This window comes from Camarhynchus parvulus, chromosome 1 (assembly GCF_901933205.1).
Source record: "Camarhynchus parvulus chromosome 1, STF_HiC, whole genome shotgun sequence".
NCBI lineage: Eukaryota > Metazoa > Chordata > Aves > Passeriformes > Thraupidae > Camarhynchus > Camarhynchus parvulus.
Window position 1 is genome coordinate 38,456,440 of NC_044571.1, and position 18,476 is coordinate 38,474,915.

Below are 18,476 nucleotides of genomic sequence, written 5' to 3' on the forward strand. Positions count from 1 at the left end.
ATGTGAGTATTGGCTAAGAAGTAGTGTTTATGGTAATTGAGCTTTACAAGGAAGTAAAACTTCATGGGGAACACAGGGGGTAGCATTTTCAGTGAAGGAGGCAATAAGGAGAGCTGTGTAGGCATTTCCTGATTAGCATCTGCTGTTTCAACAGCCAAGGAACATGACTCGCATGTAAATGCTTGTGCTAGGCTTTAACAGGCATTCCCTCTAGCATGCCTCCCTGCCTTCTGGTTTTATTTTGAGTCTCCTTGAGCCCTACTGTGATTTGAGATCAGTGGAGGAGAAAGGAGAGTAACACAAACAACAGATGTCTTAAAGTTTTGAACAGAGAGAGAAAAAGCCCCATGGCAAAGGAGACTGTGCAGTTAAGGTGTTTCCCTGTCATCAGTATTCAGTGCCTCTAGTACAGTCTCTATTTGCATTTTTGCATGTGTATATATACATATCCCTATATATGCAGTTGGTATGCAGTTGTACACATGGAGGGTAAAGATGTGGTAGTGCAAAAAGATGGCCATTGCATAATTCAGAATTTTTTTTGCATCCTGTAAGAGTCTGACCTGTAGACACTAAGTGTACTGGCTGGCACAGCCAAAGCAACCTATTTTAGGGCAGGCTCGCAAATTATTTCCAAGCTGATCCCTGCTTTTAGTTTCTTGATGCATAAAATACATAATTTTTTTAAATCTGAAGCTCAAAGATTGGGACTGCTAGTAGTATGCCTGGTTTTCATCAAGACAGCTTTGCTTACAGGTGGTAACTTAAGCCATGGCAGGACAAATACCATGTACCCCACTGTATTAGGAGAACTAGATTGTGCACCAAGTGACATTCAGTGCACGTTCAGAAAAGCCTTTAATCTGTGCTTTTTGGTATGGGGAACTGTGTCTTTAAGGACTTTGATTTCCAGAAAGTAAATCTGTGGCAGAAGCAGCTGTGAAATTCTTACAATATATAGGCAGCTGGGGATGGCATAGAGACCCTGAAAATACATTGCCTGCTGGGTGTTAACTCAGTACTGCATGGGGCCAGGAACAAAAAGAAATGGAAAAAAATACTGTGAATAGAGAAGTGAAAAGATGTGAAGTTTCCAGATTTTTTTTTTGCTTTTTGGGAAAGAAAACTAAAAGAAATATAAAGAGTATTCAGAGCTGAGAACTTTGAGCTCTGAAATCTTAGCAAGCTACTTCCCCCTTTCCCACATCTACCTCCTCCTTTTATGTCTTATTTTTTCTACAGGCTTCAGCAGATGGGTCCACAGGCAGAAAATCACATTCACATGGAATCCTATTTTCCTGTGATATTTTAAATGTATATTTATTTGCTCATTAACTTGCTGGTTTTTTCAAAGAATTTTGGTAATTTCTATCTCAATGGATATTCATACTGTTTATTTTGTTAGTTACTTGTGTTATTTATATATATATATATATAAATTATTTGGCTACTGGACTACAGATGTTTATGCTTAGTTATCCTAAACTCTTTCTAGGTTAATCTGCTGTTACTGAATGTGACTTCTGAAAAAAAAATCCAGTTTTGGAATGTTTGCTGAGGATGCCAGTAAGAATGACTATTCTTTGTCCAAAAATTTGTATATCAGAATAGTATTTCCCTGTAGTGGTATTTTCCTGGACTACAGGGAATGCTGAATTTTGGTAGCAGCACCTTAAGCATCAAATATTAGTTGCTGTAAACAAGAGGAAACCTGCTGCGTTCTGTTAAAACAGAACAACTGTTATCTTATTAATACTATTTTTGCATAGACTTTCTTAATCTTTATAAATCCATCCTATCAGAGAAAGAAGCATAATAACATTAATTATGCCTGTATTTTAAATAGTGTTCTCATGCCTGTGTGGCTTTCTTTCTACTTTAAAAATATACTATCTCTGTAGCACAGATGGGTAAACTGAGGCATGCATGGGAAGTGAAATAAGTTCACTGGAGGTCTTCCAGACAAAGACAGAACTCCTGATCTTAGAGCAGAACCTTATCTTAAATAATATGTAAAACGTATCACAAGGTATTTGTAAGTTAACAAAACAAATCCTGCACTTTAGAGATACCATTTAACATTTGTTTTTCTTCCCACAGGAACTTTTTACACCAGAGTGCAAATTCAAGGAGTCTGTTTTTGAAAATTATTATGTAATCTACTCGTCCATGCTCTACAGACAACAGGAGTCCGGAAGGGCCTGGTTCTTGGGGCTGAACAAAGAGGGGCAGGTCATGAAAGGAAACAGAGTGAAGAAAACAAAACCAGCAGCTCATTTTCTACCCAAGCCATTGGAAGGTGAGGCTCAGTCCATCTCTGGCAGACTCCTATACATCTCACAAGAAGAGGGAATGGTGTCCAAATTGCCCTTACTCCATATGCATGCCTCACATAGCGGCCCATCCCAATGCCACTCCCAAGTTTCATGGAGCAGTTGTGTGCTTCCGTGTAGTGATGCTACAAAGGGCATATGTAAAACATTTTTCCATGGACTAAGTGGTCATTCTACAAGAAAAGAAATTTTTTGTGGAATAGCATTGTGCTGCTTTTAAAATATTCCACTGTTAGGGACAAAAATTATTGTGAAACTTGCAGTGAGAAAATAGTCCTTTCATTGGGCAGAATGAGATAATGAATATTGAAGATTGGGAGTTATATAGGGAATGGATGAAATGTCAGCATTTTAAAGTAAAAGCTTTCTAATACAAAACACAAAGGTCTCTCTATAAATCATGATGTATCACTATGCCAAGTGATATAATGTAAGTTGGCCTTTAAACCAAGATAGGAGCAAATAACAATCACAGTAACCTTACACACCAAAATGATGTCACATTCTCTGAAAAATCCATTAATATCTTGAAACTTTTGTGTTATTGTATGTACTTATATATAAATACATACATATGTATTTATATGCTGCCTTTTTCTTCTTGTCCTGATGGCACTACTTACTGTCCTAATTCCTGCACATAGCCTCTGAAAATAGTCATAGTCATTCTGAAAATTATCTCATTTCTTACCATCTGAAAACATATACTTGAGTAATGCTTTGGTTAGAAATCCAATTTCTTTTGATATTTAACTTAAAATTTTTGATTGAAGGATCAGTTTGTCAAGTACTTTAGTTTCATCATAAGGAAAGAATCAGAATAAACTTATGTTTATTTGAAGTCAGCCTTTGTGCTTTCCCTGTCTTGTGAAAGTTTACAGTTGTTTCATAAGCTCTCAACAATACTAATAATTTATATCTTGATCTTTTTATATTAAGACTTATAGAGAGGGAATGCCAGTGCATTTTTTAAAGCAATGCAAATTTGTATGTACTAGCAAAGAAGTTAAGTTTTAAAATAATTTTTGGATGATCAGACTTCATCAAAATAGCTTAGACAATGCTTAGAAATAACTTGATTTACATTGCCTATGAGAATCATCAAATCTGACAGCTCTGCTATATAATTCCTTACTTCATAGTTCCATTTCATGTTGTTCAATGTGATAATTTTGTAGGTCACAGTGTTATTTCACCAAGCTCTTTTAATTAATCAGCTAAGTGCCCAAAACACATTTATGGGCCACTCTGAAGATATAGATCATAACCAGCCTTATGTACTCTAGAGAAGACATTTAATTTCCGTCTTTAAGAAGCTGTAAAAGGATTTAGATTATGTCACTGGAAATGTTAGAACAAGTATTTGATTAGTTAATGATGCTATGGGGCCCTTTACATTTATTATGAAACTTCACACCATCGAAGATCAAGGTCAGTACTTTGATCTTCCAGCCTCCTACTCTAATTAGCCAAGGGATGAAGGAATTGTGCTCTCTGTGGTAGCACACACCCAGTCTGGAAATCAGTGTGATGATTAATTCCTTTGACTGCTGTGACACCTCTTTTAACATTGCTCTGATATAAATAAATGCAACTGGAGTTAGGTATAGGTGGAAATATTACCTGATGGAGTGACATGGAAAATGAAATTGAATTATCCAAGAGCATTAATCATTAAGGCAGCTTAATGCTTGAACTGTGTAATTGAATACATGTATTTCCCTCAAAGGATTTGAAGGGGTGAGATAGGGACTGAAGCCAAAGGAAAAACTTCTAATTCCTCTAAGAATTCAGTTAATAGTTTAATTTGGAGTTTTCTGCACTTCTACATTCAGTGGAGATCAGTGGCTACTGCATATGTTTTTGGAAATGAGGTAGGAAAACCCCCAATCAACTTTTGCACTCTCCACATATCCTGGATATTTCTTCAGGGCACACCTGAAGAAAAGACCATGGCCAAATTCCCCAGATTTGGAAGACTGATGTACATATAACTTTGTAGAACTGGACCCTAGCCTAGTCTTGCAATCTACGACTAAGAAAAAACACTTAAGTCTAGACAACTGTATTGTATGATCCCATTTTTTAATTACAATCTGTCTTAACACATTTTACTTCTAAAAGTTCACATGTTTATTTAATGTTTATTTAAGGGTTGTATATACATACACATGGGTATTCACTTGTACAATTTTGTGTGCCTTATGCAAAGAATCAACACCAGCTTTTCATTTCCAAGAAGATATAGTGTCCATTAAACAAGGAAGAATGCAGTTTCCTACTGAATTTTTAAGTCAGAGGCAGAAGTGTGAGAATTTTGGAGGGTCAAGCAATTCTATCAGTGGTACAAAACCAGCATCGTCAAAAGAAACAGTTTCCCTGGTATGCAAGGGGAACATAGAAAATTAATCCTATTTGAGCTGAACCCTCATATGTGATACATTGTTTAAAATGCTTCTCTCTTTCTCTTCCCTCCCCTCAGTTGCCATGTACCGAGAACCATCTTTGCATGATATTGGAGAAACAGTGCCAAAGGCTGGGGTAACTCCAAGTAAAAGCACAAGTGCATCTGCAATAATGAATGGAGGCAAACCAGTGAATAAGAGCAAGACGACATAGCCAGATCCTCACAGGTGTTGTGACTTTACCGAGTCCCAAGTACAGTTGAGTGATTTATCCTTGCCAGACTTCCCCTCGGCAGTGTCTGTGGATCAGCTTGTGGCAGGTCACCAGCTTGCCCGTTCCTGTTTCTGAACTGAGTTGTTGCAAGTGGATAAATCTCAACATGTAGCTCCACCACAACGAGAAGACACCTGGATGAACCAGCTAAACTCAGACCATGGAATGCCCTACCAGATATTGGAATGCCTTTTTAATATCTTTTCTGTGACTGTGACACTTCATGTGAATGACATACTTCACAAGTACACTTGATACCTTGCCTGCTGACAATTGCCCATAATCCCTTTTTGAGTCCAGTTTCAGCAAAATCCATGTGTTTAAGTTCTATTTTGTAGCACACAAATAATCAAGTAATTTCTAGTTAGATGCTGTAAACCTGTGCTATTATGGATTTCTCTTCTTCCCTTTTTTATAAGGCTGCTCGCTCCACTGTTTGTGACCTTTTGCAGGGATTGTGTTTCTCTATAACTTAAGTGTTGCCGGTGGCTTAGTTTTGAAAGCAATCAGGGAATCAGGAAGCCTTCAAAAACCTATTATAAAAAATTATATCTATAAAGAATAGGATCATTGTCTCTGGCTTAAAATATTGATTAAATGTGAATACTCTTTAGTAACAGATACTGTGCTTCTGAGGTTGGCATTAAAGTGGAGGGAAGAGTGTCAAACACAACCAATGGGGAGTTTTCTGAAACGTGTGTTTGGCATCCCTATAGTTTCTTTTTGTGTGTGTGTTTTATACATATCACAGGCTTACTGGTAATGGTAACATTTGCCTTGCCCAGCGAGCAAGACCCACTCATTTTTGGAAAAGTGGGTCCAAAGAATTTTGTAGGCCTTGTAGGCCTGAATTAAGGCTCATTTTTTCATCTACTAAATCTTCATTGTTTGAAAAACAACCACCACCAACAAAAGAAAAAAAAGTAAGACTAATCAGAATTGTGCTACCTAAATCCATTTTAAATATAATCCTTTCCTGTTTTTAAGGAACTGAACTTAATGCCATTGTTATTTTTTGGCTGAATCCCACACCTACTTAGCAAAGCATGGGCAAGGATGTTGTTGTGTTCTTTTTTGCAGCACCAATGCAAAGGGTAGTTACAAATTATAGTTTAATATTTCTGGTGTTTTAAAAAAAGACGTTTTAAAACTGGACATATTACAAAACTTTATTTTTATTTTTAGCTAAGCATGCAAAGTCCAGTCCTATGTATTTCACTGATATCCCAGTATGTACCTCCACCCAGCTTCCTAGGATAACATGCCCACCAAATTGCTAGATTGAAGGTGCCTTGCCTTGATCTCTATATACTGTACTTTCTCTTACATGAACCTAGAAGAAATCAAAAACATCATAAAATTGAAGCCTTGGATCATATTACCAGGAACAACATCAACCCTTTGAGTTTGTCACTTGTGAACAATTAAGCCAGTGTTGCGGGGGATGAAGGAGGGCAGGGGAAAGATTAAGAGAATGCCACAGAGATGCCACTGAAGTTTTTGCACATTTAGTCACAGGCTTTCAGAAGTTGAAAAATATAAGCACTCTCTGTATGCTTAAGAAGGAATTTGTTTCTTAGAAATGGCAGCAAAGATCAGACTGTATCTCAGTCTAGAAACTGTGTGGCAACACTCTCTTGGCCTCTTGCTGTTACCTTGATATTTTAAGACAAAAAGAGGAAACCATCCGTTCCTTTTTTAGCACTGTATTTCTGGCAATTTGTTTTATCACATCTTTGTCCTGAAGTCCCTGACAGAGACTGCTGATTATTTCAAACTCCCTGTCTGCTCAGCTGAACAGTCTGATTCAGTCTGAATGAACTCTTCATACTAGTTTTCAAATGTGTTCTGTTTTTATAAGCAACATTTAGTGCACTCTTCAAGGAGGGTACTGTAAAGCTGCTAAATTCTACATAAACTTTTTCTTTTTTTCTGTAGGTCAGACTTCTTTTTGTAAGTGTGATATGAGAACAGCAAGATAATGCTTGATGTTGGGTCTTTCTAGGGAGGGAATGAGTTCTCCATGTAGAGAAAAAAAAATACAAACCTAATCTAAAACTGTGATAAAAATGCAAAGAAACTTTGACTTAAGACTGTGCCCTTGCCTGCTAGCACTAAATCTGTGTGCGCAGGGAAAAACAACACTTTATTAAAAACTTCAGTGTGCCCTTCTCATCCCATCTGGTCCAATGGGATTTGTGCACCATCCCTGAGAAAACAAAATCAAACCAAAGCAACTCAGATGGCGGGCTGGGGGCTTGCTCTGCGCTGCAGGACCCAGGAGAGGCAGCAGCCTTGATGCTGCACTGGCGGCCAGGTCCCGCCGTGGCCCCAGGCCTTCCTGCAATTGTGAGAGGAGAACTTCACAATATTTCAAGTAAGATAAAACAGCTGAAGGCTACCTTCTCTCTCACCTGATTCATGAGGAGGGAATACACGAATTCATGTCCCATTCAGCTGCCTTCTTATAGACCCAGTGTAAGAGCCTGAGGAGAGACAGGGCTGGAGACTTGGCTGAGCCATGCAAGGAGGATCTGGTTCAGTGCCTGATCCTATATAAACATTGTTTTCAGCATTAACCTTTTGGTCCTGAGTAACTATGATCTGTGAACCAGTTTGTGAGGCTATAATTAAGGGCAGATTTAATTTCTTTAAGCAGTTAGTACATACTGGAAATACAGCTTTTTGCCTTTGTTTTTGTTTTTTAATTATTGTTTTCCGGTTTTGTTTCTGTGGGCTAAATTCATATGAGTGTTTAATCCAATGAATCATTGCCCTAATTTTTTTTTCTACAGTCTGTTTAAACATAACACAGGTATACTTTGTGCTTTGTTTCCTCCCTTTAATTTTGTTTTGTCTCATCTGTTGCATGGGAAGAGTACGACAAGGATGAACTAACTGCATGTTGTAGGTTGTGTCTGTCAAAGAACTGTTGGTCAGTGTTACAAATTTACATACATATATGCAAAGAGTTTGTCTGCATTGTACAGTTTGTGTTTATTCTTATTTGTTGTATACACAGATTCAACATGATGAATAAAACATTTATATGAAGGCATACTGGAAACCAACAGAAAAGTTTATGTAAGAAGTAGACTGTGCAAAGCATCATTACACTGGCCACAGGATGGTGAAACTTCATGTAAATAGGTTGGCAAACTCAGTTCTCCCCCTTTACCATGCCAAAGAAAATTTCAGCTCCTTAATATAATACCTCTCTTGCTGTTCTCCAGGATGAGACTTCACCATTTTCTTCCCTCTAAAATTAATTTTGCTGTTAAGTGAAAGCTGTTTTCAACTGTCTGTTACTACTAAAGTACTGTATAGTAAACCTGATGGAATCAATTTGTATTTACAGATTGGGGTTTTTGTACTTACATGTGCAGCTGTCCGTGAATCTGCAGCGTTCCAGGTCTTTTGCATGCTTGCATTGTATTTTGTTCTTCTGGGTTTTCTCTAATCTCTTAGAGACTGTTCACACTGAAATCTAACCTCATCTTGCCATTTTATATGTTAACACTGCACAGTCATTTTCTTCTCTTTTTTGATCTGTATTTCAGCTACAGTTCTATTTGGCAAAATTGGTCACACCTGCACAGTTTAAAGATCCACTTTTGAGGAGATATAAACTACTTCAACAAAGCACCATTTTGCTGTACTTCAAAAATTTTATAAATTCACAAGAATCCTTATGAGATTGATCACATGATAGAGCCTATGGAAGGGTCTCTAGCTCCTTTTAAGTGCTTTGTAGTTCACATAACAGAGCTTTTGCTTCATTTTCTGGGTTTTTTAGCCATTCTCAATTGATTTTTAATATACTGTCATTTTCATAAATGTTGGTTCGTAATAAACCCCTCCCAGGCCCTTCACCAGAAACAAAGTAAAGCAATTCACTTTGACTATGGTATATACCTGAAACAATACTAAGAACCCTGGCTTTACATTTATATATATGGGGAAACTTTTTGTCTTGGTTTAAAACTAGTTTAAGCAATGAGGTATGAAAGCAGACAGTTTGGTCCATGCAGTAAAAGCATATCATGATGATCCATCTGTTTATTGCTATAAAGAATACATTATTCAGCTACATTCAAATGGGAATGGAAGCAAAATTAGACTACATAAGAAGGTTCTCTTTCTTTTAAATGGCTCTTTAGATAAATTTGTATTTCATGCAATGCATTCTAAAATGTTTAATAACAGGGGTTTTTTTCTGTGATGACTAATGCAAGTGCTATGACTTATTTTTAAAGATGTAATAAATTTTTTTGTTCAATTACTTAGTCACAGAAATATTCAACTTAGCTTTCTTCATCCCAGTATCATTTAGCTGTATCATTTAGCTACAAAGTGAGATGTCATTCTGCAAAGAAGCAAGGGCAATATATCAGAAAGTGAGAGCAGGTACATGATTAAATGTATCTATGTGTTTCTAAGAAAGAATATAGCTAGTGGGGAAAAAAAGGATCACAAGCAGGTTAATAAATTATAGAAGCAAATCAATCCACAGGTTTTTTATAGGTGATATTACAGATACGTTATACACAATAGGTGCAATCCTGCAAGTCTATTATAGAAGCACTGGCACACTTCTGGATTGTGTTCTTTCTCACATAAGAAGAAAACAAGGCTGTAATATCTTTTTGTTTATAAGGTTTATCAATCTAATCAGTAAAAAGTCCCAATTTATCCATTTTGGTTTTGCCTTTTGCCACAGGCCTGGAAGCAGGTTTTTACAGTCACTAGGAGTGAAAAATCAAGTAGTAAGTTTCACTTTCTTATGCCTCTTCCTGCATTTACAGTTTATGTACCTGGAATTCCCATCACAGGGAATGACACAAGGGAAAAAGATAAAATTTTATTAATACAGCTATTATATTCAAATATGTGGAATAATAATCATATTCCTTCTGATTTCATCTTTCTAGAGAGGAAATGAGCCACAAAAGAGATAAGCTGGGTGTCACATCACCAGTACCTCAGCATGAAGAACTGGGGAAGTGCTCAAGCAACATTATAGGAAACAAAAGAAAAATTGGAAAAGAATTAATGTGTACATTCCATTTTTAGTAGTCTTAGCTAATACTTTAAGGTTTATAGTAATAGCACCATTTTGTTTGATAATTGCATTTAAAGGAACCACAGAGAGTAGCTGTCTTAGATATTCTGATTTTTTTCCATATGTAAGTTAAAAACAACTTGGATAATCCTTTTTGAAATGCTATGACTACATAATCCATCCAGTAGTCAAAAAGGTTGGAGCTGATTGGTATAAAAAAATCAAAGTAAAAATTACTTTATACTCTTTTAGTATATAAACTTAAAATTAAAATAAATGACAAAAATGCATCAAATATGACACTGGAACCACCTAAAGAATTGTTCTTTTATATATGAATGAGTACCTGAAATACCACAGCTGATCTACAGTATATATTAATGTTTTGATGCCATGAAACAAGTCAAAAGCATCTACTGACACCAGAATAGAGTTTTGATTATGTAGTATTTTCTTAATACACAACTTAATATAAATGGAAGGAAAGCGAGGAGAACTTTGTATCCTTCATTGTTTACACTCTGATTCAGCAGATGAATGTATATGCAAAAAACCCAGTGATTATGAGATGATTCAGGTCAGCGGTATTCATTATTCATAAATATAAATAAAAGCAACAATTTGTGCTCTCCCGACACTAGGGTTGGCAAAATGCATATATGCTAAAACTTAAGAAGATATTCCTGTTGAGCTCCATGGAATTTTAGGGTTTTAAGTATAAAACATAAATTAAAATTTCAAGATGAATTTCACTTTGAGGATTCTTTATGTGTTATGAATACAGTTTAGAACTCTGCCTGATACTTTGGTTATCTAGTAAGAGAGTAGCTAGCAGCTTTGGGATGTAGGTCTAGTTATTTATCTGCATAGCTTATATATAAGTTGGATGTTTGGTAATGGTACTCCCTGAGAATATGGGCTTCACAAGCTTCATTTTTAGAAAGAAAGAATCCAGGTTAAGAGGGAAAAAAAAGTGGTTAAAGTTAAAAAGCAAGCTATATGGGACGGGGGAATAATAAAGCAGTTCAATAAATTAATTTTAAATTTTGCATTCTGTCCCATGTTCTGTACCACTGTATTTTCCTGTTTCAAAACTGTTCTTTCTAAAAGAAAAGTAATTTCTAGACTAATAATGGAAATACTTTTTTTTTGTTAATACTTAGTTCCATTATTTCTGAGTCATGCACCTCTTCAAAAATCAGGACCTTGGCACCTAAACCACAATGTTAAAGTTTGGTATCTAAAAGAAGTATTTTTGAGCCATTTAATCAATTTATTGCTCAATCATGGTTTCACAAAATGTAAACACTTTTGAAACTAAAATGTATATTTCTTTTTTTTGCTCTAAAGAATTCAAGGGCTGCCAAATCTACATGTACAAAAAATGAGACACTCATATGTAAATAAGTTAGGGAAGTCCCAATAGTTGTGCATCGTTCATAACTCAATGTGAATTTCACACTGAGCAGCATTTCACCATTGGAAAATAAAAATAAAATTTTTGTTCATACCACTGCTTTGTTTGTATTTACTGTATTAAAACTTTAATTACTTTGTCAACATTGTCCAAACATCTTTGGCTGAGACCTAGGTACTGCATAGCACAGATGATTTTTCAAGTCAGTTGATGTTCAGGTTCCCTACTTCTACAAATGCAGTTAAATTCAATGAATTCCATGTGTGACAGGGCAATCTGTCCTGAACAGTGATTTCTAAGAGTAAAATCCTAAAAGTTACTAATATAAAAAAATTCATTTGCTTTACATGTAGGAGGCAGCTGTAGATATGTGGAACAGTACAAGAGAAGTACATGTGAGTTGTAGAATATATATGCAGAATAGGCAATCATACTTTTACATCTTTATTAGTTTCACTCCATATGTTTCTATAGGTTATGTATTTTAAAGTATTGTAATATGTAGATTAGATAACCAACTTTCTGACATATCAACCACAGAAACTAAAAGTTCTCCTGTGGAAAAGGTTCTCATTCAAACATTTTGGGTCTTCAGCCTATGAGTGTCATGTAATTGGACCTCAGTTACACAACTGACCAAATAAAAAATCATTAATATTATATTTATAATATTTTCTCTCAATTTATGAGTTGGTTCATAATCAGGACTGTTGGAAAGGGCCAAATAATGTATTTTTCAAATACCATAAAACAAATCAAACTAATTATTTGACAATATTCCACTAGTGTTACTCTTCTACAGGTGAATTGTCGCATACTGACAAGGAGACATGACAACCAAGTAAATAATATTAAAAAAAGGGTCTTCTTATACCTTTGCCTCAGGTTGCTCAAAGAAATAGTCATTACAGGTATAATATCGGTTCCACTGAATTGACAAAAAATCTCTGGAGAAGTTCCATAGGGCCAGTATTTTATGACTTCACGTCTAGAGCTTGGGCTGTCCTGCTCCCTAGTTTAGTTTTCTGATGCATTTCTTTAAGGAGCAGATCCTCAAATGTGTTCTAAGGTATTTACATCCATGTATGTGTGCGTTCATGCATACCCACACCCAGATACTTCGGAAATTAAATGTCCTAGCAGCCTAAGGGAAAACAAACAAAAAAAACTCTCCTCAATCCTTGACATCCTCCATTAAGGGTATTCTCTCCCCAGCCAGATTTCACAAGCATTTCCATTCCATCCTTCCCAGCACTCACAGTTTCCACAGCTACAAACACCGTTACCTAGAATAGAATGAATAAAGGACAATTATAATAATTGGAATGTACTACATTAGAATGTGTTTTATGGGAAGTAAAAGGCTATGCTAAAGTAGATGTATTGTTCCTTTATTGTCCCCTTTTTCCTTTGGAAGGAAGCAATTACTGTACCATTGCATTAAGAAGCCACCCCACACCTATACTTACATGGCATTAATAGCATGTTCTCAATAATTCCATCAGCAGCATTGCAAATATTGAAATTGTGTATGGTGAAGTGTAATTTTGTACACCAGTGTTTGTAGCCAGCTGGTGAGGCTAAGTGTTCACACTGTGCCTCCAGGTACAAAGAAAAACAAGATTAACTATTATTCATAAAGAAAAAGCCATTAAAAGCTATCAACAGAATAGCAGTTATACCATGGCTTTGAGCATGAAAAACTTTAAACCTAAAATCTCAGAAGTGCTATACAAATAAATCCTATCTCAAACTCTGTATTAAGTGAAAAATGTCCTGGTCCTATTTTGCAGCAGTGGAACAGTCAAGATTCACCTATTAATTTTATTTAAATATTTTTTATGACCCTTGGATGCTGAGTTTGAGACCTCTATAACCTTTGTATCTATGTAAACTCCTCTTCCTTCTGACTTTATGAAGATCCATGATTAGGCATCAGAACTACAGATAAAGCTCCTGTTCTTGTTATACTGGCTAGTTGCCTCCAGAAAATGACCCTTGCTAATGGGGCTAGCTGGAAGACACAATTTACTAGTGTCAGCCTTCCCACTCTCACTCTAATTGGCTTGCAGAGTTCTTCCACATCTAATAATTGCTCAGCAAAGGTTTTCTAAAATTAAGATTTGTAACAGGAAGCAGCCAGTGAGTTAATTTAGCAATTCCCATGCTGCTTCTTGTGACTATGCTTGTCACAAGGATTTGTTGGCAGCTTGCCCATTTCCATCAACATCTGCCACCTGCATATTCAGACAATGTTAAGGTGAAGCTGCTTGAATCATTACCATCAGATCACAAGAAAAGCTATCAGCTCTTCCAGCCTCCCACCGACAATTGTCTGATTGCTGGGAAGCTCTCTTAACCCACACAATTATGTCCCTAACCTGTAAAAATCTATTTTACTAACCCACCAGTGAATTTTTTCTGTGACTTAAATGCATTACACACATGGAATGCCCAGTAAAAGAACAAAGGCTAAGGAAACCATAATGATGGCACTGTGTTCCTTGCCAAAAACCAGTAACTTGTAGTCTATTGCAGAGAGAATTGTTGGTAGATTCCATAGCTGGCTTACTTATTTAAATTCATACTCAGGCTTTTAACTGTTGTTTTGAAACCTTAAGTTGATCTTTGCGCTGCATGAAGAAACAATTACAGCAGGTTTGAATAACCAGCAAATGTGCTTCCTCCATCAGTGGGGAAAGGAGAAGCTGGGCTTTGTCTAACATAATTCCCATCAACTCTGTTTGTTTCCTGAAGCAATTAAGTGTTAGCCTGTACTGCACCTGTGCAAATGAGACCATCGTGCTTGTCACAGTCTCTGTCATCACATTCACAGAAATCACCCGAAATGTACCATTCCTGGGGTGAGCAGATGCACTTTCCACAGTGGCAGGAGCCTGAAATCACAAAAATTATTACTCACAGTCAAAGAGTACTGGCACATTCAGGCTAGAAAATAACAACCCAAGTCACACATATGCACACATACGCACATGTGCGTGTGCACAAAATTGCCGCCTAAGAGGCTGTTGCATAAAAGAAAATAATCAAGCTAAAAGGCTTTTGAATGCAAGGATTCTTTTGGCATGAGTTGGAGTATGACGGGATGTTACCACTAATAGCTTTGATCCTGCTATTTCAATTAATCAGGACTTACGTTTTGAAGCTTTCTTTTGGTTGTAGAGACCTACAATCAGGGCTTCTGTCCCCAGTAACTTCTATTTTACTTTTTTTGTACTAGCAAAGCTCAAATTTTCCCCAACCTGTTGTTACTGAAGGCAGTAAAATCACACCCAGGAGGAAAATAGTCCTCCTCATCTAAAGCTGTTAGGGGTGAGCTTACAAAAGACCAGCAGTGCCCAAGACTAACATCTATAGGCCCCCAAAATCCTCACTATCATGAATGAAGCTTCTCCACCTCCCATGGACTTACTGAACATTTGCTCAGGTCAGAAAGAGTTTGTGCACGTAATGGCAGCTCAGCAATTGGCTCGTTCCTGCACTGTGCCCTAACACCCCTTCTTGGGACAAGCTGTTCTTCTCCTCAAGGATGACAGGCCATACCATCACAGGCAAAGCAGGGACTGTGGGCTCAAACTCAGGTGATGCCATAACCCACAGAGCACCAGGAGCCTCCCTTGAAGAGAAGACTCTGAGACATCCTTACCCTCAGGAGAAGGTTCGTGGCTCTGAATTGTGGAACGTGACATGTGCCCCTGGACAATCATGTGTCAGGAAGCCTGAGAAGGGTGTGAGAGAGGCTTTTCTGCAACTAGAAATGCCACAAGGAGATAGTAATTCCTCCTGAACTATTCCAGCATTTGGCTGAAGAGACTTGGCTTTTACAGATCTCATCTTCTGCAGCCTGGCCCTGTGCAGATTTCAGACATTTAAACACTGAAGTGGGGATATTACTAACTGCTAAGTAAAAATCCTTCTGTGGACCTAGCCCTAAGAAGGGGTAACAGCAGAAATCAATGTTAAAAAAATAATTGTAAAAAACCCAGATAAATTATAGCAAAGAATATGTGCAAAATTTTCAGCTGTGAGGGGCTGAGTTAAAAAAAATCTCACCAAAGAAGCTATTGACCTTTTACAGAAGATGCTTATAAATGAGTTCAACTCACTTGAAAATCCTAGCCTCCTGCAATATTTCCAGAATAATTCCATTAAAAAGTCACCAATGTGTTGAATGCATTATTACAGAAAAAATATATAGAAGGAAGCTTGGTTATGTCAGAATATAACCTAAAAAGAATTCATGGGTTACTCAACAGAGCCTGAGCCAAAGTCTATAAAATCATGCTTTTCCATCTTCCCAATTCTTTCAGTGACTTCTGAATAAAATCCATAGTAATAATCCTAATATATTTAAAGAAAAAAAGTTGCATCTGTTGAGAGCAACAAATTTTCCATTCCTTTTCCCATAAATACTGAAGCTTAATTCTTGAAAACTTCAGAACAGCCCCAGCAGAGTATCTAATTTGTAATTAAATATGTAATTTAATGCTTATTTCAAATTCACAAAAATTAACTCATTGCCTAATTTTAGGCAAATGCTTTAACTTGTAACATATGGAACATGTAAATATATTCAGGAAGAGCTAGTGATTAGAACATTTGAGGATGGAAGTATTTGATTAAGCATCTACTTTTTCTGTGGGTTCTGAGTATTGCTTACAGGGCCACTGGCATAGAAAATACTGACATTCCCTACAAGGATCAAAAATGCTGTTGTATAAGGAGGCAGTGGAGGATAGCAGACATATCACAGGGTTGCTCTGTAAGAGGTACACAAAGATATACTTGAGGGCAATTTAAAACAAATACCTCTGTTTATAGAAACTGCAAGGTACTGACACCTGAAAATAACAAGGAATAGTATGAGGATTTTAGTGAAATTACAGCAGTTTTTAAGAGTATTACACTGTAAGAAGCCTGAAGTGATTCTGCATCAGCAAGCACTGATCCTGCTACTGAGGGATGCCCATGATGTTTAAAACTGTTTTGCAGAAGATGCAGCAAATTTAACACCAAGTCAAGCAAGGAAGATAAGGCTCCAAAATGCAAAAATCTGTTAGAGAAACAAATGTATCGAGTCTTCTCCCTGAACAGGGCATGCTGCTCTGGGAGGCTCCTCAGTTTAATTGAGTCTAATGAGTTGCAGGGTGTTTCCTGGGATGCCAGCCAGCTCCTCTCGGATGGGATTTGGCTCATTACCTTGCCCACATCCTGCACCATTACAGTCACCATGTACAGCCCTATCTTTACTGCCAGGGAGGCAGCAGCGTGGTGGGTGTTGCTGTTTGCCTTGGGAAGAGCTTTTGCTACAGGTGGCACAGTCAGCGAGCCAAGATTCAGAAAACTGCCTAGGAATGTGGATGCCCAACTTTGCTTATATTAGCAGAGTGCAATTTTCTGATAGTGTTCAGCAGTTATCTGCTGAAAACCAGGACTCTTCACAGTCTATTAAAACCTATATACAGAAACTCAAGCTATCCTCAGTCCATTTTAGCACTTGCATGTCATGGCTAGGTTTCCAACAAAAATGGAAAAACCCCCATTAGTGCACAGGTTTCAAATTCCCTTTTATTTGACCAGTAATCATTTTATTTCTTTTTCACTGTAATGAATCAGAAAGAAAAATTTGCCATTTTGGTTCCTGGATAGTGCTTCACTATCTATGAATGGTGTTTTATATTATGTATATCCAGTAAGACATGATTTCCAGATACATATCTCAGCATCAAGAATAGATTTGGGGGAAAAAAAAGGGGAAAAAAAGGAAAAAAATAGCATAGCAGCAAAATTTATAATAATATAATGTATAGAATTTATAATTAGATTGTCTTTGCCTCTGATTCCCATCCTGTTCAAAGAAGAGGCAGGAGATAGTAGCCTTCTTGGATGCTTACTGGCCACACACTACTGTAGATGTCTTATGGAGGTGATTTCTCTAATGTGTGCTCAGGGGCCAAAGAAATTATATCCCCCAAAGGAAAAAAAAATAAAAATCCCACCACTCTTTCCGTGTATGGATTTAGGGTAACAGAATCACAGAATGGGTCAGTTTGGAAAAGACAACACTGAGCACCTTTCAGGCTGCTACAGATTATAAAAGTGACCAGATCCCAAGCCACGCCCCAGCAGCATAGCCAACAGAGGTAAAAAATTCTTGATATCTGCAAATTCCTAATGGATTATCTACTCCCAAAGCCTCAAAGTAAATGGTATCCTTGCAACACATGTTCAAAGCTAATTGTTCTCACAGTAAGACCCACAGGCTGGAATAACTGGCGTCAGCCATCCTTAGAAAAAGATAGCAGGTAATATGAATATTTTAAAAATCAACATCATTTTTCATGTTTATACTTATACAGAATCTTACATAGTGCATTTTATTGGTACCAAGCATATTCCTTCACCTTCCTGGTTTATATAAAAAAAATCTCAGTGAGGCACACATTAAGAGAAAAAAGGTCAACTTCTGCAGTAGAACAGAGTAATTTCCATTTCTCATTTCTGTAACTCGCTCACTCTTACACATATACTAATTTAAAGATAGTCCCATCTGAAAAAAAAAGAGAAACAGTGCAATTTCTCATTTTTTATGACACTGCATCAACTGAGGGGGAAGAAGCCCCAGAACAAAATTAAATGGTGCAATAGGGAGAATTCCGATAAGTGATAATACAGATAGATGAAGCCTGGGCTGGAAACCCCATTTAAATTTCCTCTGCACTGAAATAAAAGTTACCAAAGGGAAAACTGGAAATCTGCCTGTTGTAGAGGGTTCCTAACTGGTTTTTCCAGCTGGCAGATTTCTTTCCTGTCTATGCAAGGGACATACAAATATAGGAAATGACACACAGAGTCTGGATTGAATGCATTCTAGCCTCCAACCAGTCTCTTTTTTTGTCTATTCTCCTTCAGACATATTATATACAAAAATAGGCAATTTGCACTGCGGGGGATCTAAAAAGCC

The 18,476-nt window shown here is 37.0% G+C and overlaps 2 protein-coding genes across 3 annotated transcripts in view; one reads left to right on the plus strand and one right to left on the minus strand.

Annotated features, from left to right (window-relative positions):
• FGF14 (fibroblast growth factor 14) overlaps positions 1-11,459 on the plus strand; it is a 381,662-nt gene extending 370,203 nt beyond the window's left edge. For both annotated transcript variants that reach the window (XM_030953833.1, XM_030953844.1), the window contains exons 4-5: positions 2,101-2,299; positions 4,816-11,459. In XM_030953833.1, the coding sequence (XP_030809693.1) occupies positions 2,101-2,299; positions 4,816-4,952 (336 nt within the window). In that variant the 3' untranslated portion in view covers positions 4,953-11,459. The remainder of the gene's footprint in view (positions 1-2,100; positions 2,300-4,815) is intronic.
• Positions 11,460-11,922: 463 nt separating this feature from the next.
• Positions 11,923-18,476, minus strand: part of ITGBL1 (integrin subunit beta like 1) — a 124,735-nt gene continuing 118,181 nt past the window's right edge. The window contains exons 10-11 of the mRNA XM_030953820.1: positions 14,275-14,388; positions 11,923-12,777 (exon numbers count right to left, since the gene is read on the minus strand). Of these exons, the coding sequence (XP_030809680.1) occupies positions 12,686-12,777; positions 14,275-14,388 (206 nt within the window). The 3' untranslated portion in view covers positions 11,923-12,685. The remainder of the gene's footprint in view (positions 12,778-14,274; positions 14,389-18,476) is intronic.